The sequence below is a fragment of the Prinia subflava genome, chromosome 1, assembly GCF_021018805.1.
Source record: "Prinia subflava isolate CZ2003 ecotype Zambia chromosome 1, Cam_Psub_1.2, whole genome shotgun sequence".
In the NCBI taxonomy this organism is placed as follows: Eukaryota; Metazoa; Chordata; class Aves; order Passeriformes; family Cisticolidae; genus Prinia; species Prinia subflava.
The window spans coordinates 150,362,663-150,379,914 of record NC_086247.1 but is presented as its reverse complement, the minus strand read 5'-3'; the positions used below and the strand labels follow the sequence as shown (position 1 = coordinate 150,379,914).

The following is a 17,252-nucleotide window of genomic DNA, read 5'->3' as shown; positions in this document are numbered from 1 at the left end:
ATGCGGAAGGCGTAGGACTCGTGGTATTTCAGACCCAGTCAACACAATTAAGCCAGCTTTGTTCTATTTTAAATTCACAGAACACGGCAATACCTCAGAAGAAACTTCCAGAAAGTTTTTATTTGTTTTGTTTTGCCCTTAAATGCTGCAAGTTCTGGGCTGATTTCCAGAACATTTAAGTTTCAAACCCGAATAATCAACTTCTGAGGGATCACCTGAGCTGAACCTGCAGGTGCTTGACAAGAGCGACCTGGGGAGAACAGACAGATCTTCTCTGCACATAGAGTTTTGTTTAGTTTCAGGCCTCCCTGTAAGATCTTCTGTAACTGCTAAATCATATCTTCTCAGAAGTACCTAGCAAAAATCTTCAACATCTCTGACCAAACCTGTTGGGTAAATGAAAGAGAAAATAATCTACAAAGCCCTCCAATGTTCCAACAGTGCCAGTCTATATGATGTCAAAAAAAAAAATCTCAGATGCCTACATTAAAAAAATATGAGCCATTATTCTATTTTTGGTTTTATATTTGATTGCAAACTGATTCATAGAATACCAGGTTAAAACTAGCTCAGTCTTTCCAGAGCTATGATAACCCCAAAGCAAATTGCATCCTCAGCTTGCTGACAGGAGTCTTAAGGGTCAGAACTCTAAATTCCATAACTTAGGTTGAGTGCCAAGTATTTTGGAAAGCAAAAAAAAAAAAAAAAAAAAAAAAAAAAAAAAAAAAAAAAAAAAATCAAGTAATCTTCATATGCATCTCAACAGATGCAAATAATTTTAATAAAACTGAAGTGTATCCTGGGACTCTGTGCACCCTGGAGCCTCATTCAAGTTTTATTCTAACACGTAAAATAAAATCCAATGAGAAGTTACAATTGATGTATGGGAAGAGAAAGGGAAATATTATTTTTCTTTCATCTCCAAACTGTTGTGGAGCCAGTAATGGATAGGAAACATCCATGCTGGATACTATTGTGTAGTTTAGATTGTGGTTACTGAGTTTTGCTTATGGCATAATATCAGCAGAGAGACATAGAAAAGGGGGAATTTTAAGGCATCTTCTGGGCTTGCTGTACCCTTAGTTTCCAAAATATTTTTTTGGGTTTGGTATGAATTTGAACATTATTTACCCACTCCCATCTAAGTTGTTAGAAAAGAAAAAATCTGGGGCATTGGGATTCAAAACATGGAAGCCAAACACTCAGATCTCATTATGTGACAACGAGCTCTTGCTGCTTTTACAGAATCACAGAAGGGCTGGGGTTGGAAGTGATCTGAAAGCTCATTTCCTTTCAATCCCTGTGCCATGGGCAGGGACAGCTCACACTGTCCCAGGCTGCTCCAAGCCCTGTCCATCCTGGCCTTGGGCACTTCCAGGGATCCAGGGGCAGCCACAGCTTCTCTGGGTAATGTGTTCCAGGGAGGAATTTCTTTCTAAAATCTCATCTAACCCTGCTCTCTGCCAGTTTGAAGCTCCCTTGTCCTGTCACTCCAGGCTCCTGTCAACTGTCTCTTTCCATCTTTCCTGCAGCTCCCTTCAGGCACTGCAAGGCCACAATGAGGTCACCCTGAAATCTTCTCTTTTCCAGGCTGAACAATCCCAATTTTCCCAGTCTTTCCTCCCAGCAGAGCTGCTCCTTCCCTCTGCTCATCCTGGACTCTCTCCAGCAGCTCCAGGTGCTTGCTGTGCTGGGCTGGAGCAGCTCTGCAGGTGGGGTCTCACCTGAGCAGGGCAGAGGGGGAGAATCCCCCCCTCCACCTGCTGCCCACACTGGGTATGACTGGCTCAGCCTAAAGATTCAGTCAGCAGAGGGGAATGTGGAATCTGCATCATTCTCTGGAAGTAAAATGTCTCTGGACGTTACTGAAAGCTTGAGGCAGCTATATCACAACTGAGACATCTCAAACAGATGCTAAAATGGAAATGGGCTCAACCTGGTCTGCTGATTTCAAGCATTAAGTCTGAAAGCAAGGGAGTTCTGACATTATGACAACAGAGCTTTGACAGCTCTAAAATTGTGAAAACTAATTAAAAATGTGATCAAATTTTCAGAAATATCTTTAAAAAGCAGGAAGCTGGGATGTCTTGGAGATTCCAGTATTAAAGTGAGACATGTGTGACCAACTCCTGCCTCTTCTCAGTTCTTACTCTTACAGAATAAGCCTAAGGAGGTTCATTAAATACAGAGAAATTGTTCTTTTGGCTCCTTGGCAAGAGAAGGCGCCGGGGTCATCCCCTCCACATTGCTTCCCTAAAAAGGAGATGAGGAGCATGCGGTGCTCTCCTCAAAGTGCTTCCCAGGGGGTGTTAGGGGAGTGATTAGGCACTAATGACCCTCCTGGGGCAGGGAAAGGTCCTGTTTCCCCTGACCCAGGCTGTTTTTTCAGCACGTTTGCCGTGGTAGCAGCACTGCTTTTTTCACATCCTCCTTTTCTGTTGAATCAGAGATTGGATTGTTTCGGTTCCAAGGTTTCTCAATTTTTTGGTTTTTTTCTGCTGACCTTGGTAAACAGTCCTTCAGTTGTCAGGTCCTGACTGATTATTTTCACCTGGCTAAAGACTGCATTTTTCCTTCTTTGGTAGAAAACTTCAGGGGTGTAGACATTTATTCCCTGATAGGAAACCCAAATTAACAGATAAAAATCAAGATCTTTGTGTAGCCAAATGGTTGTACTTTATTTTTTTTTTTTTACATGAAGTGAACAGAATTATTCTGTTTAAGTCAAGGCTACATGTTGTCTGGGAATCTGTAATTGCTCACCCAGTTAATTAATCTGAAAAAAGACCATATGATTATTTTTGTGAGGAACCATCCATCACTGACTTAGCACTGAAAGTGCACCTTGGCTATAAAACTCCAGCTGAAATAGGCCAGCCCAATGGAATAACACACAGTCAGCTGGTTTAAAACTACTGTATTTATTTATTTTATGCTTTGGGAGCTACCCAATAGCTTTGAGCTATTCTCAATTATGGATTTTTATTTGTTTCCAGATACCTCTGAGCCGATTTTTAGTGAAATCCTCTTTGTTTTGAAACCAGAGCATATTGATTTCAACAGGGGTGGAATTTCCCTTTTAAATCCTTTTAATGGGATACATTATCTTTCACACTGACTTTCCTTCACCAATGCCAAAACTTTTCTCCTCAAAGAAGTGATGGGTGCAGATCAGTCAGACTCCTTAGCTGGGAATCAGGAATGTGTAGGGCTGTAAGGGCCTGCTAGGAATTATTCTAAACATCTTGTGTCAGTAGGGACAGAAGGCCCTTAACACATGAAAACTGATGGATACTGAGAAGTATAAAAGGAAAGAATTTCCCTGATTAATTCTGAGAGAATCCCAGAATGTTTTGGGTTGGAAGAGACCTTGAAGCCCATCCAGTTCCAATCCTCTGCCGTGGACAGGGACACCTTCCACTAGACCAGGTTGCCCCAAGCCCTGTCCAACCTGGTCTTGAACTGTTTCATTTCTAATTTTACAGCACCCACTCAAAATCACAGGGGAAATTTGCTTTGTATTTTGCAGTGGGATCCAGCATGTTACAGTACAAAGATGCCAGTTTCATTCTCAAACTCCATGCTGTTAAAAAAAAAGAAATTGAAAAATTAAACTCAGTCAGTAAAGATTTCCCTGAGTATCCTTAAGCACATTAGGAGAGAAATAAACAAAAGACAACCGGATGATGGCAGTTTATTTGAAGTTTCAAAGTTACTTTCTTTCTTCTCCCAATTTCCCTCCCCCTTATTGCAATCATGTATTGCTGTTGTCATTATATTCTTTATTCCATTTTCAAATTACAGAAGGGCAGACAGGACATTTTAGGTAGTCACATTTAATTTAAGAGTCATTTACAACATTGGTGCTTTCAGGAGGATGTGCAGGCTAATTTGGGGCTGCCAAATGCTGCTAATTTTGGATGAAGCAGCAGTTTTACACCCCAGCTCTGGAGGATGTTGGAGCACTCACCCTTCTCACTCCTAACTTACACAAAGGGCAACTTCACTGTGGCTGAGTTCATTTGTCACAGCAGCAAACACCCTGGCACAGGCTGGCACTGGCACCAAAAGCACAAAAATGTCACCAGAGGCCGTTTCCTACACACAGCAGTGAGACTGCTCAAAAATCCCTGCTGGAAAAGGACCTGCTGAGCCCTGAGATCCTAAAGGGCTCCTCGTGCGTCAGTGACACCCATCCTGAGGCTGGGACAAGCAGTTCAAGACTCTGCAAGCTCAAAAAGAGCACGGGGAAAACGCCTCTGAAGCCGTGGTTCATCCTGTGTGCTCTGCTCCTCCTTTGTGCATTCCCAAGGCAACTCCAAAGGGTGGGTCAGGATGGGCCCCCCGCTCATCTGGCCCTGAAAGCTCTGCCAGGCGATGAGTTCTGACAAAACATTTCCAGGATAAAGTTAAAACTGGCAGGTTTTAAGCAGCATTTCACACAGTTCTGGTGTTCAGGTATCAGTCTGTGCCAGGGGTGCTCTTCAGACACATCCTCACAGTCCAAGAGAACTTTATGTTTGTCAGAGGGGATGGAAAAGTTCCCCTCGTTTTGCCCCATTTTTGGTATAAAATGGAAAGCAGACCCCTGTGCAGTAAACAAAATGCAACTTTGCTTCAACTGTTTTTTTGCAGTGGGATCCAGCATGTTAGAGTACAAAGATGCCAGTTTCATTCTCAAACTCCATGCTGTTAAAAAATAGGAATTGAAAAATTAAACTCAGTCAATAAAGATTTCCCTGAATATCCTTAAGCATATTAGGAGAAAAATAAACAAAAGATAACTGGATGATGGCAGTTTATTTGAAGTTTCAAAGTTATTTTCTTTCTTGTTTTTGAACATAAAAGTGACTACAAGAAACAGGTAAGCTATGATTTTGACTTAAACCCAGATAAAATCTCCTGGCTGATCGTCACTTCCCTGATCTGAATAGTTTGTTTCTCCAGTTCTCTGTTTCCACACTTAAAATTTGTGTATGATTTGCAGAGTCTAATAGCACAACAAGCACAATTGGCCATAAGTTTTCCCAGGAAATCCTGACTGAGACACGTTAATGAGCTTGTTCATTAGAAAAAGTCCTTTATTCTTTAAAACCCTTAGCAATAAACTGAAAATCATAAACAGCAGGTGAAAATAAATGTCATGCACTGGTGAAGAGCAGGTAAGCACATCTAGGCATAAAATATTTCTGAAGATAAAGAACAGAAGAAGAGAGTGGATCTGCATTTGCTGCAAGGCTCTGGCAAAGGTTTGCCTTTGGATTTTGATCACAGATCAAAGTTGTCCATAACTTAAATTCTCTTTGCTTGTACCTGTCCAGATGCTGGATATTTTTTAATCATGGGAATATTTTTGTATTAATTGCCATTAAAACTCACAGCAAAGCAGAAGCTTTAGAAGTGTGTTAGAGTTTTCACTGGGGTTCTGTGGAGTTAAAAATCAGTAACAAAACTTTGTTTCAGACACTTGGCATCTAATCTTGGACTTGTGATTAGTATTGGATGTAGGCACAACACACTGGTTTGGCATTTCATAACTGCTCATCATAAAATGGAAAGAGGAGTGGAAATATTAAATCAGAAACCCACTGGCCACAGACTCACACATCATCCCAGAACAGTTGGGCTGGAAGGGACCTTAAAGCCCATCCAGTTCCAACCTCTGCCCTGGCAGGGACACCTCCCACTAAACCAGGCTGCTCCAAGCCCCATCCAACCTGGCCTGAAACACTTCCAGATCTGTAGAAACACAGGAGAAAAAAAATACTCTGTATTATTTGGCAAGCAAAAAGACAGAGAGGATCTCATGGAAGAGGAAATTTGAAGCTGCCCCAGACCAAGAGTGGTGGTGATGTGGCTGATAAATGTCTGCAGTGGGATGAAGGAGCAAAGGAGATTTCCCTGAGTTGCTGAAGTCAGCACACAATGTCCTACAAGTTTTTTCAGGAACATTTGTTGATGGAGCAACAGGTTCCCATCCCAGAGATTCAGAGCACAGGGAGTCCTGAAGGGGTTGCAGCTGTCCATTAGTGCTGTTAAAATCTTACAAAAGTATTAACATGAAATTTATTTCCTTTTTTAAAAACACCTTGAAACAGCTACCTGAAAGCTTGTTCTCTCCCTTGGGGACTCAGGCCATGACTGAAAGCCCAGGGTTTTATTTGCATGTTCTACAGCTTTTATCCCCTTATCTCTCTGTTTTCCCACACTTGCTCCTCCCCAAGCCACATTGATTGGTCCCTCTCTAAATATCCCGTAATAACTTTCACACACTCTCACAGCTCCTGTAAAATCATCCCACGGGGAGTTTTTTGTGCTCTTCCAATGCTCCTCCCCTGCATCCCTGTTCCTGTGAGGGCAGTGAACCCCACAGCTCTCAGGATCCCCTTGGGGAATGTTTCTTTATCCAAGCCAAGACATCCCAGTGGGTCTCACCAGCCCCAGGAGGGACTGAGACAGGGAACTCCATTGGCACCCATCACACTGTTGGGTTTCCTGATTGTAGTTCCTCAGCTCCTTGATGAGCCCTTGGGTTTGTGGTGATTAGCTGTTAATCAGCAATGCTAATGGCTTAGGGAAGCATTCTGCCAGGTTTATTGCTCTTTCTGGCCAGCCCTTCCATGGCACCAAGCGTGACTTGCACAACTGCTAATCCAAAAATCATTTCCCAAGGTCTGAGGAGCCCTGTCTGGGGAATATTTCGTGCTCTCTTCCTTCCAGCCACCCTAGATCAATCAACAGCTTCTCCTCACCCACATCTGTGAAGATTTGAGGTCCTATAAACCTCTTCCTGATAAACAGTTCTGCTGCATTTGTTGGTGTGTGCCTTTCCCTGCAGCTCCCTCCCTCCAACTGAGCCACGAGTTTTATTTCTGAGTTTCCTTCTCATTCACTCTGAGCCAAAGATGTGTGATGCTGACAACTGTGCCCCATTCACATCCCTACTCAAAGCTCCTTTTCCAAGGAAGACTCACCAAATCAGCTGGTGAAATGTTTCCTCCACCCCACTGTGAGATAAAAGGGCAGGAATGAGGAGATTGGTGAAAACCAGCAGCAACTGCTTTATCAGAGAAATATTCTTCATCTTTCAGACTGGTTTTGAAGCAAAGAAATCCATTTTGAAGCAAGGTTCACATGAAATATTTTCACTTTTCCCTAGCTATGGGTATCTCTTCCTTCCAGACTCACCCCAGCAGCCACAGAATCTGCACCTGGGGCAAGGCAAAGAAAAAGCTCCACCTGCCCGAGCTGCATATCAGAAAACTCAGCAGCACCCCAATATACAGACCTGAAAACCCCACTGAGAACAGAACGCTCACTTTTCCCTTTATTTCACCAGCCACTCTAGGACATATTTTTTTCCTTACTCTTTGATGCTTTACTGGAGCGGGGACTCTGCTCTGAAGGTGTGGCTCTGGCACAACTCAGAGGATTTACACAGCCTCAGGACCTGGCCCTGCATTTTACCTTGGCCTTTCCAGAGTGCTGGTTTAATTTAACCCAAGGCCAAGAACTAAAATATTAAGAAAAAAAATAAAACCCCAACAACAATTCATGCCTGGTTACATTTGTGCTTGTGACCTACGCCTGTCCGAACAGGAGTTGGACAGGACAAAGCACAATGCACTTCCTTGCTTTTATTGCTCTCATTCACTTCATGTCATGCCAAAGAAGGTTGATTTAGGAAGTTCTAGTAATTAACTGCTGATGTTTTTGACTGCTGTTCCCAAGGGACTCACAATGACTTGTAATTGTTGTTCTGTAGGAAACGCTTTCTGGAACGATTGTAGATAACATATATTCTCTCTACGGCTTTACTTTTACTTGATTATTTTTTTAAGCCAGGAACATGATTTTTGTTTTCCTTTAAGCAAAAGTCACCTGTTCCCTGCATCCTGGAAACCTCATAAATCACCTTTCTCCTCGCAGACCATGCTGAGGTTTTGCTGTCCACAAAAGAAAGAAGCTTCTCATTTCAGTTACACATTAAACACAGAATATGTGAAGTGGAAAAAACAAGGAGAGAGTAAAAATTAATGTTCTTTTCATACTTCAAGTTACAAAGTGCCTTTCTCTGCTCTTAGCAGCTGAGAAAACTTGAAAGGAGGAGGCACAGGGGCGATGTGTATTTAGAGACAGCTGTTACAAGAATTTAAACCCAGGCTGGTGCTATTAGAGGAGGCTCTAACAGAATCATGGAATGGTTTGAGTTTGAAGGGACCTTAAAGATTTTTCAGTTCCAACCCTCTGCCTTGGGCAGGGACACCTTCCACCATCCCAGGGTGCTCCAAGCCCTGCCCAACCTGGCCTTGGGCACTTCCAGGGATCCAGGGGCAGCCACAGCTTCTCTGGGCTGTACTAGGTTCCCACCCTCACAGGGAAGAATTTCTTCCTGATATCCAATTTAAACCTGCTCTCTTTCAGGGTGAAGCCATTTTCCCTTTTCTTGTCACTCTATGCTTTTGTAAATCATCTCTCCATCTTTCTTGTAGGCTCTCTTCAGGTACTGGAAGGCTGCCATTAAGTCACTCACTTCTGCAGGCTGAATAATCCCAATTCTTTTAGCTTTTCCTCATAGCTCTCAATAGCTCTCCTCATAGCCTCTCACTCTCTCTGTTTTCACTCTCTGTTCTGTTAAAAATTAATTTGTGGGTGCCTTAGCACTGTTGCTTTATTGAATGCTTATATAGATTCTACTCAAAGTGAAAAGTATAATAATTATAGTTCTAAGTCCTCTTTCTGTGGCCCCTGCTACTCATGCACACAGACATGTGGTGTGATTTTTGAGGTGTCCTGCTCAGGGCCAGGAGTTGCACTTGCTCCTTGTGGGTTCCTTCCAGCTCAGGATATTCCGTGATTCTGTGATTTTATGCATTTCTCAAAGTACACACAGCATGCACCTATTAAACATCTATTTTCTCTCTCCAATGACTCAACAGTTGTACATCCAGAGCTATATTTCATACTGAAAAAAAAACTTTAAAAGCCTGATTTTCAGATTTTCACTTATTATATCACACATATTTTTATATATTCTATATATTTCACTTATTACATTCATCTGCTACTGACTGAAACCCCAACAAACCCAGAGCAGATTGTAGCGCTGCAGATTTGCAAATTGGAATAACAACTTGAGAAATGCTGGGCTGTTTCACAGGACTGACCTGAGCAAGAAAGACTCAGGAAGGATATGGTGATGGGAATCCAGCCCTGAGAAGGATGTCAGTCATAATAAAGCTGTTCTACATTGAAGTGCTCGTAAAAGCCCGGCTTTCTTCACACGCCACGGCTGAGCACTCATTTGTCACCCTGTCTGGGAGTGACATTTACCAGCTGCAATTTGCCATTGTGATATTTTTCCCCTTTTTGCTTCCATTGACCGAATGTAAACAATCCATGACAGCAGACCTGAGATCTCATCAACAGCGTGCTGCAGCCACTTCAAAACAGGAATAGGGCCGTGTGTCACTGACAATAAAACACAAAGACACGGAACATGAAGGTTTTTCTCAGCCAAAGATGTCACAGCGTGCAAGGGAGTGATCTTCCATCAGAAAGATAAAAAAGTGGAGCCTGCTGAAAGTGGTGTTTAGCTGATTTCAGCAGGAATGGGTCAGGGTGGAAGGACCACAGTGGGTCACCTGGTCAACCTCCTGCTCCAGCAGGGTCATGCCAGAGCTCACAGCTCAGGGTTGTGTCCAGAAAGTTCTGGAATATCTCCAGATCTACACCTGCAAGGAGCTTGCCCTCAGTATGTTTCTATCCTGACTTTGATGGGCAATAAGGCAAATGAAATACTGGCCTAAAACTGCATCACAAATTAAAAATAATCTGAGTAACACAGAAGTCAGTGGGTGGTGATGTCCTGTACCTCAGAGTAAAACAATTTGTATCATCTTCTACGTTCAGTGTTTGAGGTGGATTTTTATTTCTTACTTGAGATACTAAAATCAATTTACTGTTGCACCTTCCACCCACCACGCCATGAGGATGCTTTTATAATGTTTAGGATTTAATACCTACCAAAACTCCACTTATGTGACCCATGACATGTTCACAGCTCATCCACAGCAGAGCGGCTGCTCCGTACCTGTGATTTCAGTTTGGATTCTCACATCCCTTGGGAAACAGCCTTGCAGGAACCCATCCATGCTCAGGGGAGCTGCCCCCACAGAGCTGCACAGGTGGAGAGCCTGGACTGCTCCCTGCCCTCAGCCACAAGGGACATTTTCCCATCCTCCCTGCACAATGATCCAGAACTCAGGGTCTGGAGACCTTGGCTCCCATCCACACCACTCACCCAACCAAGCACAGCTCAGCAAAAGGTATGTTTGTGGAATGTAACTTTTAACCTCCTATCCTTTGTGTATTTTACAGAGAGGAGCTAACACTTTTATTCTTTTTTTGGTTACACATTCTTCACCGGTGTTTTGTCAATTAATAAATATTTGCTGAATTCCAGTGCACGGAGTATTTTTACGGATGCCCAGAATGTTTCTTAGATTAATTCAAGAAGGCCTTGCCAAATGATAAGATGGTGATAAGGAAGCAAGCAGAGCACCCACTCAAAGTACAGTTATCTTGGGTATTTTATCAGGATTTAGGGTTGTGACACAGCTCCTGTGTCACAACTGTTATAGAAGAAATCTGAGCTTACAAATCCTCACGTCCAGGACACCCTCAGGTCCCACCTCTGATACAGCTCCTGTGTGCCCACATCAGTAACCTGATTTATCAGCAACTCCTTTTCCACAAGCTGGCAAATTCCTGCTACTCAACCCCATGCTTTGTTCCACAGAGATGATTCTCTGCCTCACAGGGGAAAGCTGGAGGTGAGGATGGTGCAGGAGGCAGGAGGAATCCCTGACCCATCATCTCATCTCATGCACTGCTTCTGTCAAGCTCCATAAACACACCTTCCTTCTTCTCAGGCTTTATCATTCACACACAGTGGGATTCATCTGAATCAGTCATCCTGGCCTCCTCTAATGATCAGTGTAACCTGTGGAGATGCAGAGAGCAGCAGGCAGGGAAAAGTTCAATTCCTCTGGAGCACCCAAACCAGACCAGTTGGCTGAAGTCCACCAGTGCCTGATTCTCACCAGTGGCTTTCAAGATACTCCTGGGTCACTGGTTTAGATGGACATATCCACCCTGTAAACACTTGTGAGGAGATATTTTGATGATGATGATGACATTTCCAGGGATGGGGCAGCCACAGCTTCTCTGGTAACCTGTGCCAAGGCCTCACCACCCTCACAGGGAAGAATTTCTTCCAAATATCCCCTCAAACCCTGCCCTCTGTCAGTTTTAAGTCATTCACTGTGTCTGTCACTCCACCCCTTGTCCAAAGTCCCTCTCCAACTCTCTTGGAGCCCCTTTAGGCACTGGAAGGGGCTCTGAGGTCTCCTCTTCTCTGAACCTTCTCTTCTCCAGCCTGAACAACCCCAAATCTTTCTGCTTTCCCTCAAAGGAGAAGTGTTTTATCCCTCTAATCATCCTCTAATCATGGTTTATCCTCTAATTGTGTTTTATTCCTCCCTTCATGGACCTGCTCTGGACTCGCTCCAGCTCATCTGGAATTCAGCTTCAGAGCCACATTAAAGTCACCCTGCAGATTTATCACCTCTGGGTATCACCACCTCAGCTCAAGCTGTCCACAGCCAACTCATTGTGCTCTATTTTTTTATTAATTTCCCTTGAAAATCGAGGCACCCAGAGCCAGGGGTTACTGTAAGACATTTTAATCAGTGTTGAGCAAGGATGTGGAATGCATGGGATGTGCACAGTGCCATGGAAAACACTGAAACACCACCTGGAACTCACCTTGAGTCCAAAAGCCAGAGAATGTGCTTTAATTCGAGGGTCTGGAAAAGTCTCAGTGCTATCATTGTATGGATATTTGAGTTGTGCCTTCAATCACAACTTCCTGAAGGATCAACAGCTGGAGTCACCCGCAATTCCTTCAGAAAGAAATAAAATTTATGAAAAAACCCTCACAGCAGATGAAACTAGAAATGTTGAAGTACCCATAATTATTTATCTTAGAAAAAACCCAACTTTTTCCTTGTAAAATCTGTGCTTGATTCCTTGCTGATACAGTCAGCAACTGTTAGAGAGGGATGTCACAAAATCTGGTTGTTTCCCACTGTACCAACAACCCCTCCCCAGCCTGTCTGAAATGACAAATAAAATACCCGATCAAGCCCTTTTTTCCTTTTCTAGTTTTATAAATGTGGCTGCTAAGGAGGAACTGCCCCTTATTTCAGAGCAGTTTTATTATTTTATAATTTTATGATTTTATTATTTTATAGCCAATGGAAACAAATCAGTGATGAGTGTGAGTGTTTACAAAGTGTCCCTCATGGAGTGACTTTTCCTTAGGAGGTGCAGCAGTTGGGATCACATGGAGATGCAGGAGCAACCATTTTCATTTCATAAAAAACTTCTGTTTCCTACATGGTCTTTTTGATCAAAAATATAACTGTGCACCTTAAGGCTTTGGTGCTTGGTTCTTAAATCTGACATTTCTAAAAACACAAATTGAAGAGACAAATTATCACAGGAAAAACTTTGGTGAGGGCAAAGTTTTTATCACCTAAAACGTAACTGTGCATACCCCATGTATTGAGTATGTGAAATTCAGGGCAGCTCCCTTCATAGTAAACTTACCCTGGGACAGGAAAATAAAGCAGAGTTACCAAAAAAATTGAAATCCATATTTTTACTACATTATGTTATTGCAATCATACCCCAAATCATGTAGGCCTTCTGAAAAACTGACAATTTTACTGCATCAAAATATTGGTGCAAGTATTTTCAGGAAAAAAAACAGTAATTTGATGTCTTTGGTTTTTAATGCAGCTCCCAACCAGCACCAGAAAAAAATCCTGCCTTCTCCCAGTACTTCACTTTCAGCAACTGGATCCTCAGAGCCTCTGAACTACTTATCCCTGATGGGAAAGTTGGCTTTTGGTGGTGTTATTCTTCCAAGCTCTTTAGTTTTCCTTGATTGCTGAAGTGACCATTTCCTGCCATTCCAAATTAGCCCATTAGATAAACTGCAAACACAAACAAATTGAAATCTGCCCCAGGAAAGTGGAAACTTGACAGCAAGAGGCTCAAATTGTCATTTTTAATTCACCTGGGAACCAAACCCACGGTGACTGCAGGGATTCATTCATGGGATCAGTCATCTTTAAACTTTTCCCAGATTTAACCAGAATAAGGACAGGCATGTAAAAAAAAAATCAGAAAGTCTACAAAATTTTGAATTTTTTACCCACAACCATAATTTTTCTGCTCTTGTCATTATTTTTCCACTGACCTGATGGGGCCCATGAAACATTCACAACTCAATCTCCCAGATTAATCTCCACTAGCAAATCAATTATTAAAAAATGAGTGAGAAATCTGGGCTTTGGCCTGACCTTTGCTTTAAATGTTTTATTTGTATGGGACACTCTGTATGAGACAAAGCTAAATAAACATTTTGTAAAAAGGTGGTAGGTGTGACACCCTGCCAAAATAGTAACTCTGCTTCCATATTCACATCCATTCACAACAAGCCATGTCTGTTATTAGTTAAGGGCTCAATTTTCAGCACAGGGTGCAATTTTTCATTCCACAGAAGAAAAGAGAATGACACGAAGACACCACGCAGACCAAGTGCCAACGTCACTGATGTCTTTTAATGCTTAATTATCAAATGGTCCCTGTTTTGTTCAGCTCAGGAAGTCACATTATTTGGGAAATGAAAAAAAAAAAAAAAGAGAAACAATGAGGAGGAAAATATAATTTAAAATGATTGCATGCACGCTGCCGGAAGAGGATGTGCTTCTACACAGATCTGTGCAAAGATTTTTCTACTGCCACATATTTTGCATTGCTTTATGTGGTTGACCCAAAAAACCCTGTCATGTATGAAGGGAAAAATTTCTGGTGCTTCACACTGAATAAAAACATGCAAGTGTTGATGCAGGCAGTGACCAGGTAATGCTCTGGTGTTACTCTTTGAGAGTATTTAAGATCTAAATTTATGTTCTGGTTGCAGATTCCTTCCAAGGAGCTGTGGTAAGGACACTGAGCCCTGGTGAAGGAGGAACCTTCTGAAAGGTTTGCCCAAGATTTTTCCCTTTGCTTTCCCAGGGATTTCTGATTCTTGACGTTCCTGCAGCTTTCAGCTTCCAGGAGCAATCCTGGTGGAAGTGCTGAGCTGCTCTGCCCACGGGGTGGTTTGGGTGGTTCAGGTTCTTTTTGTCCTCCTTTGTGAGTGAGGGCATGGGTGAATCTGGAGTTAATTCACTGTCAGGCGGGCAGTGGGCTTTGCAAACAAATATACAAGGACACAATAGTCCTTGTATATTTAGTCTGTGTATCTCCTACACAGATAATAGTCAAGAAAAATCTGTTTTAACAAAAATATTCTCCATAATCAGGGATGAAGGAGCCTCAAAGTTCTTTGGAGTCTGTTTTAGGAAGAGGGACAGAGTTCAGGACCTCTCCTCATCTTTGTTTACCCATAAACCACAATTTCCAACCGGTCTATCCTTTCTCATACCCTAAAAATCTTTATATCTTCATGGGTGAGATCCACTGGAGACAATTCTCTTGGGCTCCCATTATGGGAAAAACTCTTCTCACCCTAAAGCAGAGCTACCCCACACTCTGGCATCTCCCTGCTCTGGGCAGAGAACGGATCCCCTGCACTGCAGATTCCAGATTTCAGTCACATCAAATCTGCCCTGTCCCAAAGCAGCTCCCTCCTGCCCTTATCTGTGCTGCTCTGCTCTCAGGCAGTGGGAGGTTATCTCCAGTCTGACACAGCTTAAAGCTTCAAAATAAATGGTGTAGGTTTGCTAGACTGGAACAAACCACACAGGAATTTCTCTGGTTCCAAAATCTTCCAACATTTGTCATCTGCACAGCGTTTTCTGTCCAAATGCACCCCTCAGAACTTTACATGACCCTGTGAGTCAGGTGGGAAAATCAAACTGTATTTGTTTCATGAAACAAAGTGTGGACTACAGAATATAGTCTGTATGTAGAATATAGACTATATTCTGTATAGAGAATGTAGTCTGTATACAGAATATAGGCTATATTCTGTATATAGAATATACAGATGCCAAGAGAGGGGGAAAAATGTTTTACATTTGGGATCTTTGGCTGTTTGGGACTTCCCAGAAACACTGAAGCTCAAGCTGAGGTATCCTAAAGGCATTATTGAATCCACCTGCAGCTGACAGCACCAACACATCCCTTAATACCCAGGGATGGCAGAGTCAGCAGTCAGGAACCAGCGTGGATCTGATGCTGATGATGTCTCAGAGGCTCAATCTCTTTGGGAGATCTGGATCTCACAAATTTTATCTATCTGATCTCAACCAAACAGATTCTAGTACACTGAAATAAATAAAATTGAAATAACTGCAATCCTGAGATGCTTTGCTGCATATAATGGCTTTAAAGTGAAAGAAGGCAGGTTTAGATTGGATATTAAGAAGAAATTCTTCCCTGTGAGGGTGGGAAGGCCCTGGCACAGGGTGCCCAGAGAAGCTGTGGCTGCCCCTGGATGCCTGGAAGTGCCCAAGGCCAGGCTGGAAGGGGTTTGGAGCACCCTGGGATAGTGGAAGGTGTCCCTGCCATGGCAGGGGGGTGGAACAAGTTGATTTCTAATTTCCCTTCCCAACCAAACCAATCTGTGATTCTATGACAGTTTTATGTGAGTAAGAAGCAAAGGGGGAGGCAGATCTTCATCCAAAGGCCATCTAAACCTTCCTGGTACTCCTCTGTAACTTATATTCATGTTTGTTTTCAAATCTAACTCCAGTGCCAACTCCCTGGGATCTCCATTTGCACACTCAGTTCGCACCCTACACCCAGAACAACATTGAATTTTTGTTGGAAATTGATTCTGCACTGTTTTCAGGACCCAGAGGAGTTTCCACACTGACTAGGAAGAAAGTGCTGCAATAAACCTCAGGAAGTAAACTTTATTGAACTCTCACGAAATACTCCCTCTCAAGATATAAGAATATCTCTAGAAACACCATTTCTCTGCCTTTTCCCCCAAGGCATTTTTTCTAACCACCTGTACAGTACCTCGCTCCAATTTTGGTAAAGTGTTGCTAAAACAGAATTAATCAGAGCACAAACTGTGGCATCAGTACCTCAGGGTCCATCTCCACAGCACCTCAGTCCAACTCATGCATTTTATTCACCCATGGAAACTGGAAACCCATCACAGACAGGCCCCATTTGAATTTCAAAGCTACCAGCTCTTCTGTTTCCTTGCAGTTCTGAAGAAGCCAACCACGGATCTGATCTGCCATTTGGGTGTGAAGAACCCCTCGTGTGGAAATCAGGGCATGACTGTGAAGATGCTGATACAGCTGCCTCTCACCAGAAAGCAAAATGAGCTGTATCAGCATGAGGCACTGTTACACAGCAGCTGCACCCAGCACTGGGGAGTTAATAATCCAATTATTTTGGATTATTTTGGTAACACACAACCACAATCCTTACTGCAAATTCATGACACAAGAACGTGGTATAGGCCAGGCTTTCCCCAAAAAGATGGTCACCAACTTATTTAGGCCTGTTAACACCAGGTAACGGGGTGAATAGATATTCCTGGGATGGTGTTTTACAGTGGCACTGGAGTTTTCTCAAGGAAGAACAAGGCAGGACGGAGAAGGCTGTGAAGTGAGAGAAATCTGGGTTCAGCACCTCCCATCAGATGCTTCCAAACAATTGCAGGATACAGAGTGGGTCCAGAAGGAGACCTCAAGGGGCATTGACGGCCTCACTGCTTCATCTGTAACCTTGATTTGGTGGTGGGAACCCAGCCTGCCCTCAGGAGCTTTATGCTGAAGGCAGTGGCAAGGAATTTACGTCAGTGTTGTTTATATTAAAAGCAAACTATCTGAAGCACGAGGTGACTGAGGTGAAACTCTGCCAGCCTGTAAACCTTGTCACTCTTCCTCATCTCAAACTGCCCTGTTTCCTGTATTGGTGGGAATAGGATTGTGCTCCTTCAGTCATTTCCTTTTCGTCCTCCCAAATCAACTGCAGGTCACATCAGTCACAAGATGGGTTCTGTGCCGTTCCAGTCGATGACAGCTCCTTGCCACCTAGAAATGAAATCATTTACATCCATCAGTTCATCACTGGGAAGGTAAATCCACAGCCCTGAACCACCCAAGGAACCCCAGAGAGGCTGGGATGGCCTTGTTTGGGGTAAACAA

At 43.0% G+C, this 17,252-nt stretch overlaps 1 protein-coding gene across 1 annotated transcript in view; it reads right to left on the bottom strand.

Moving 5' to 3' along the window:
• Positions 1-2,676: 2,676 nt before the first annotated feature.
• MINDY4 (MINDY lysine 48 deubiquitinase 4) overlaps positions 2,677-17,252 on the bottom strand; it is an 83,316-nt gene continuing 68,740 nt past the window's right edge. The window contains exon 18 of the mRNA XM_063416824.1: positions 2,677-17,138. Within this exon, the coding sequence (XP_063272894.1) occupies positions 17,090-17,138 (49 nt within the window). The 3' untranslated portion in view covers positions 2,677-17,089. The remainder of the gene's footprint in view (positions 17,139-17,252) is intronic.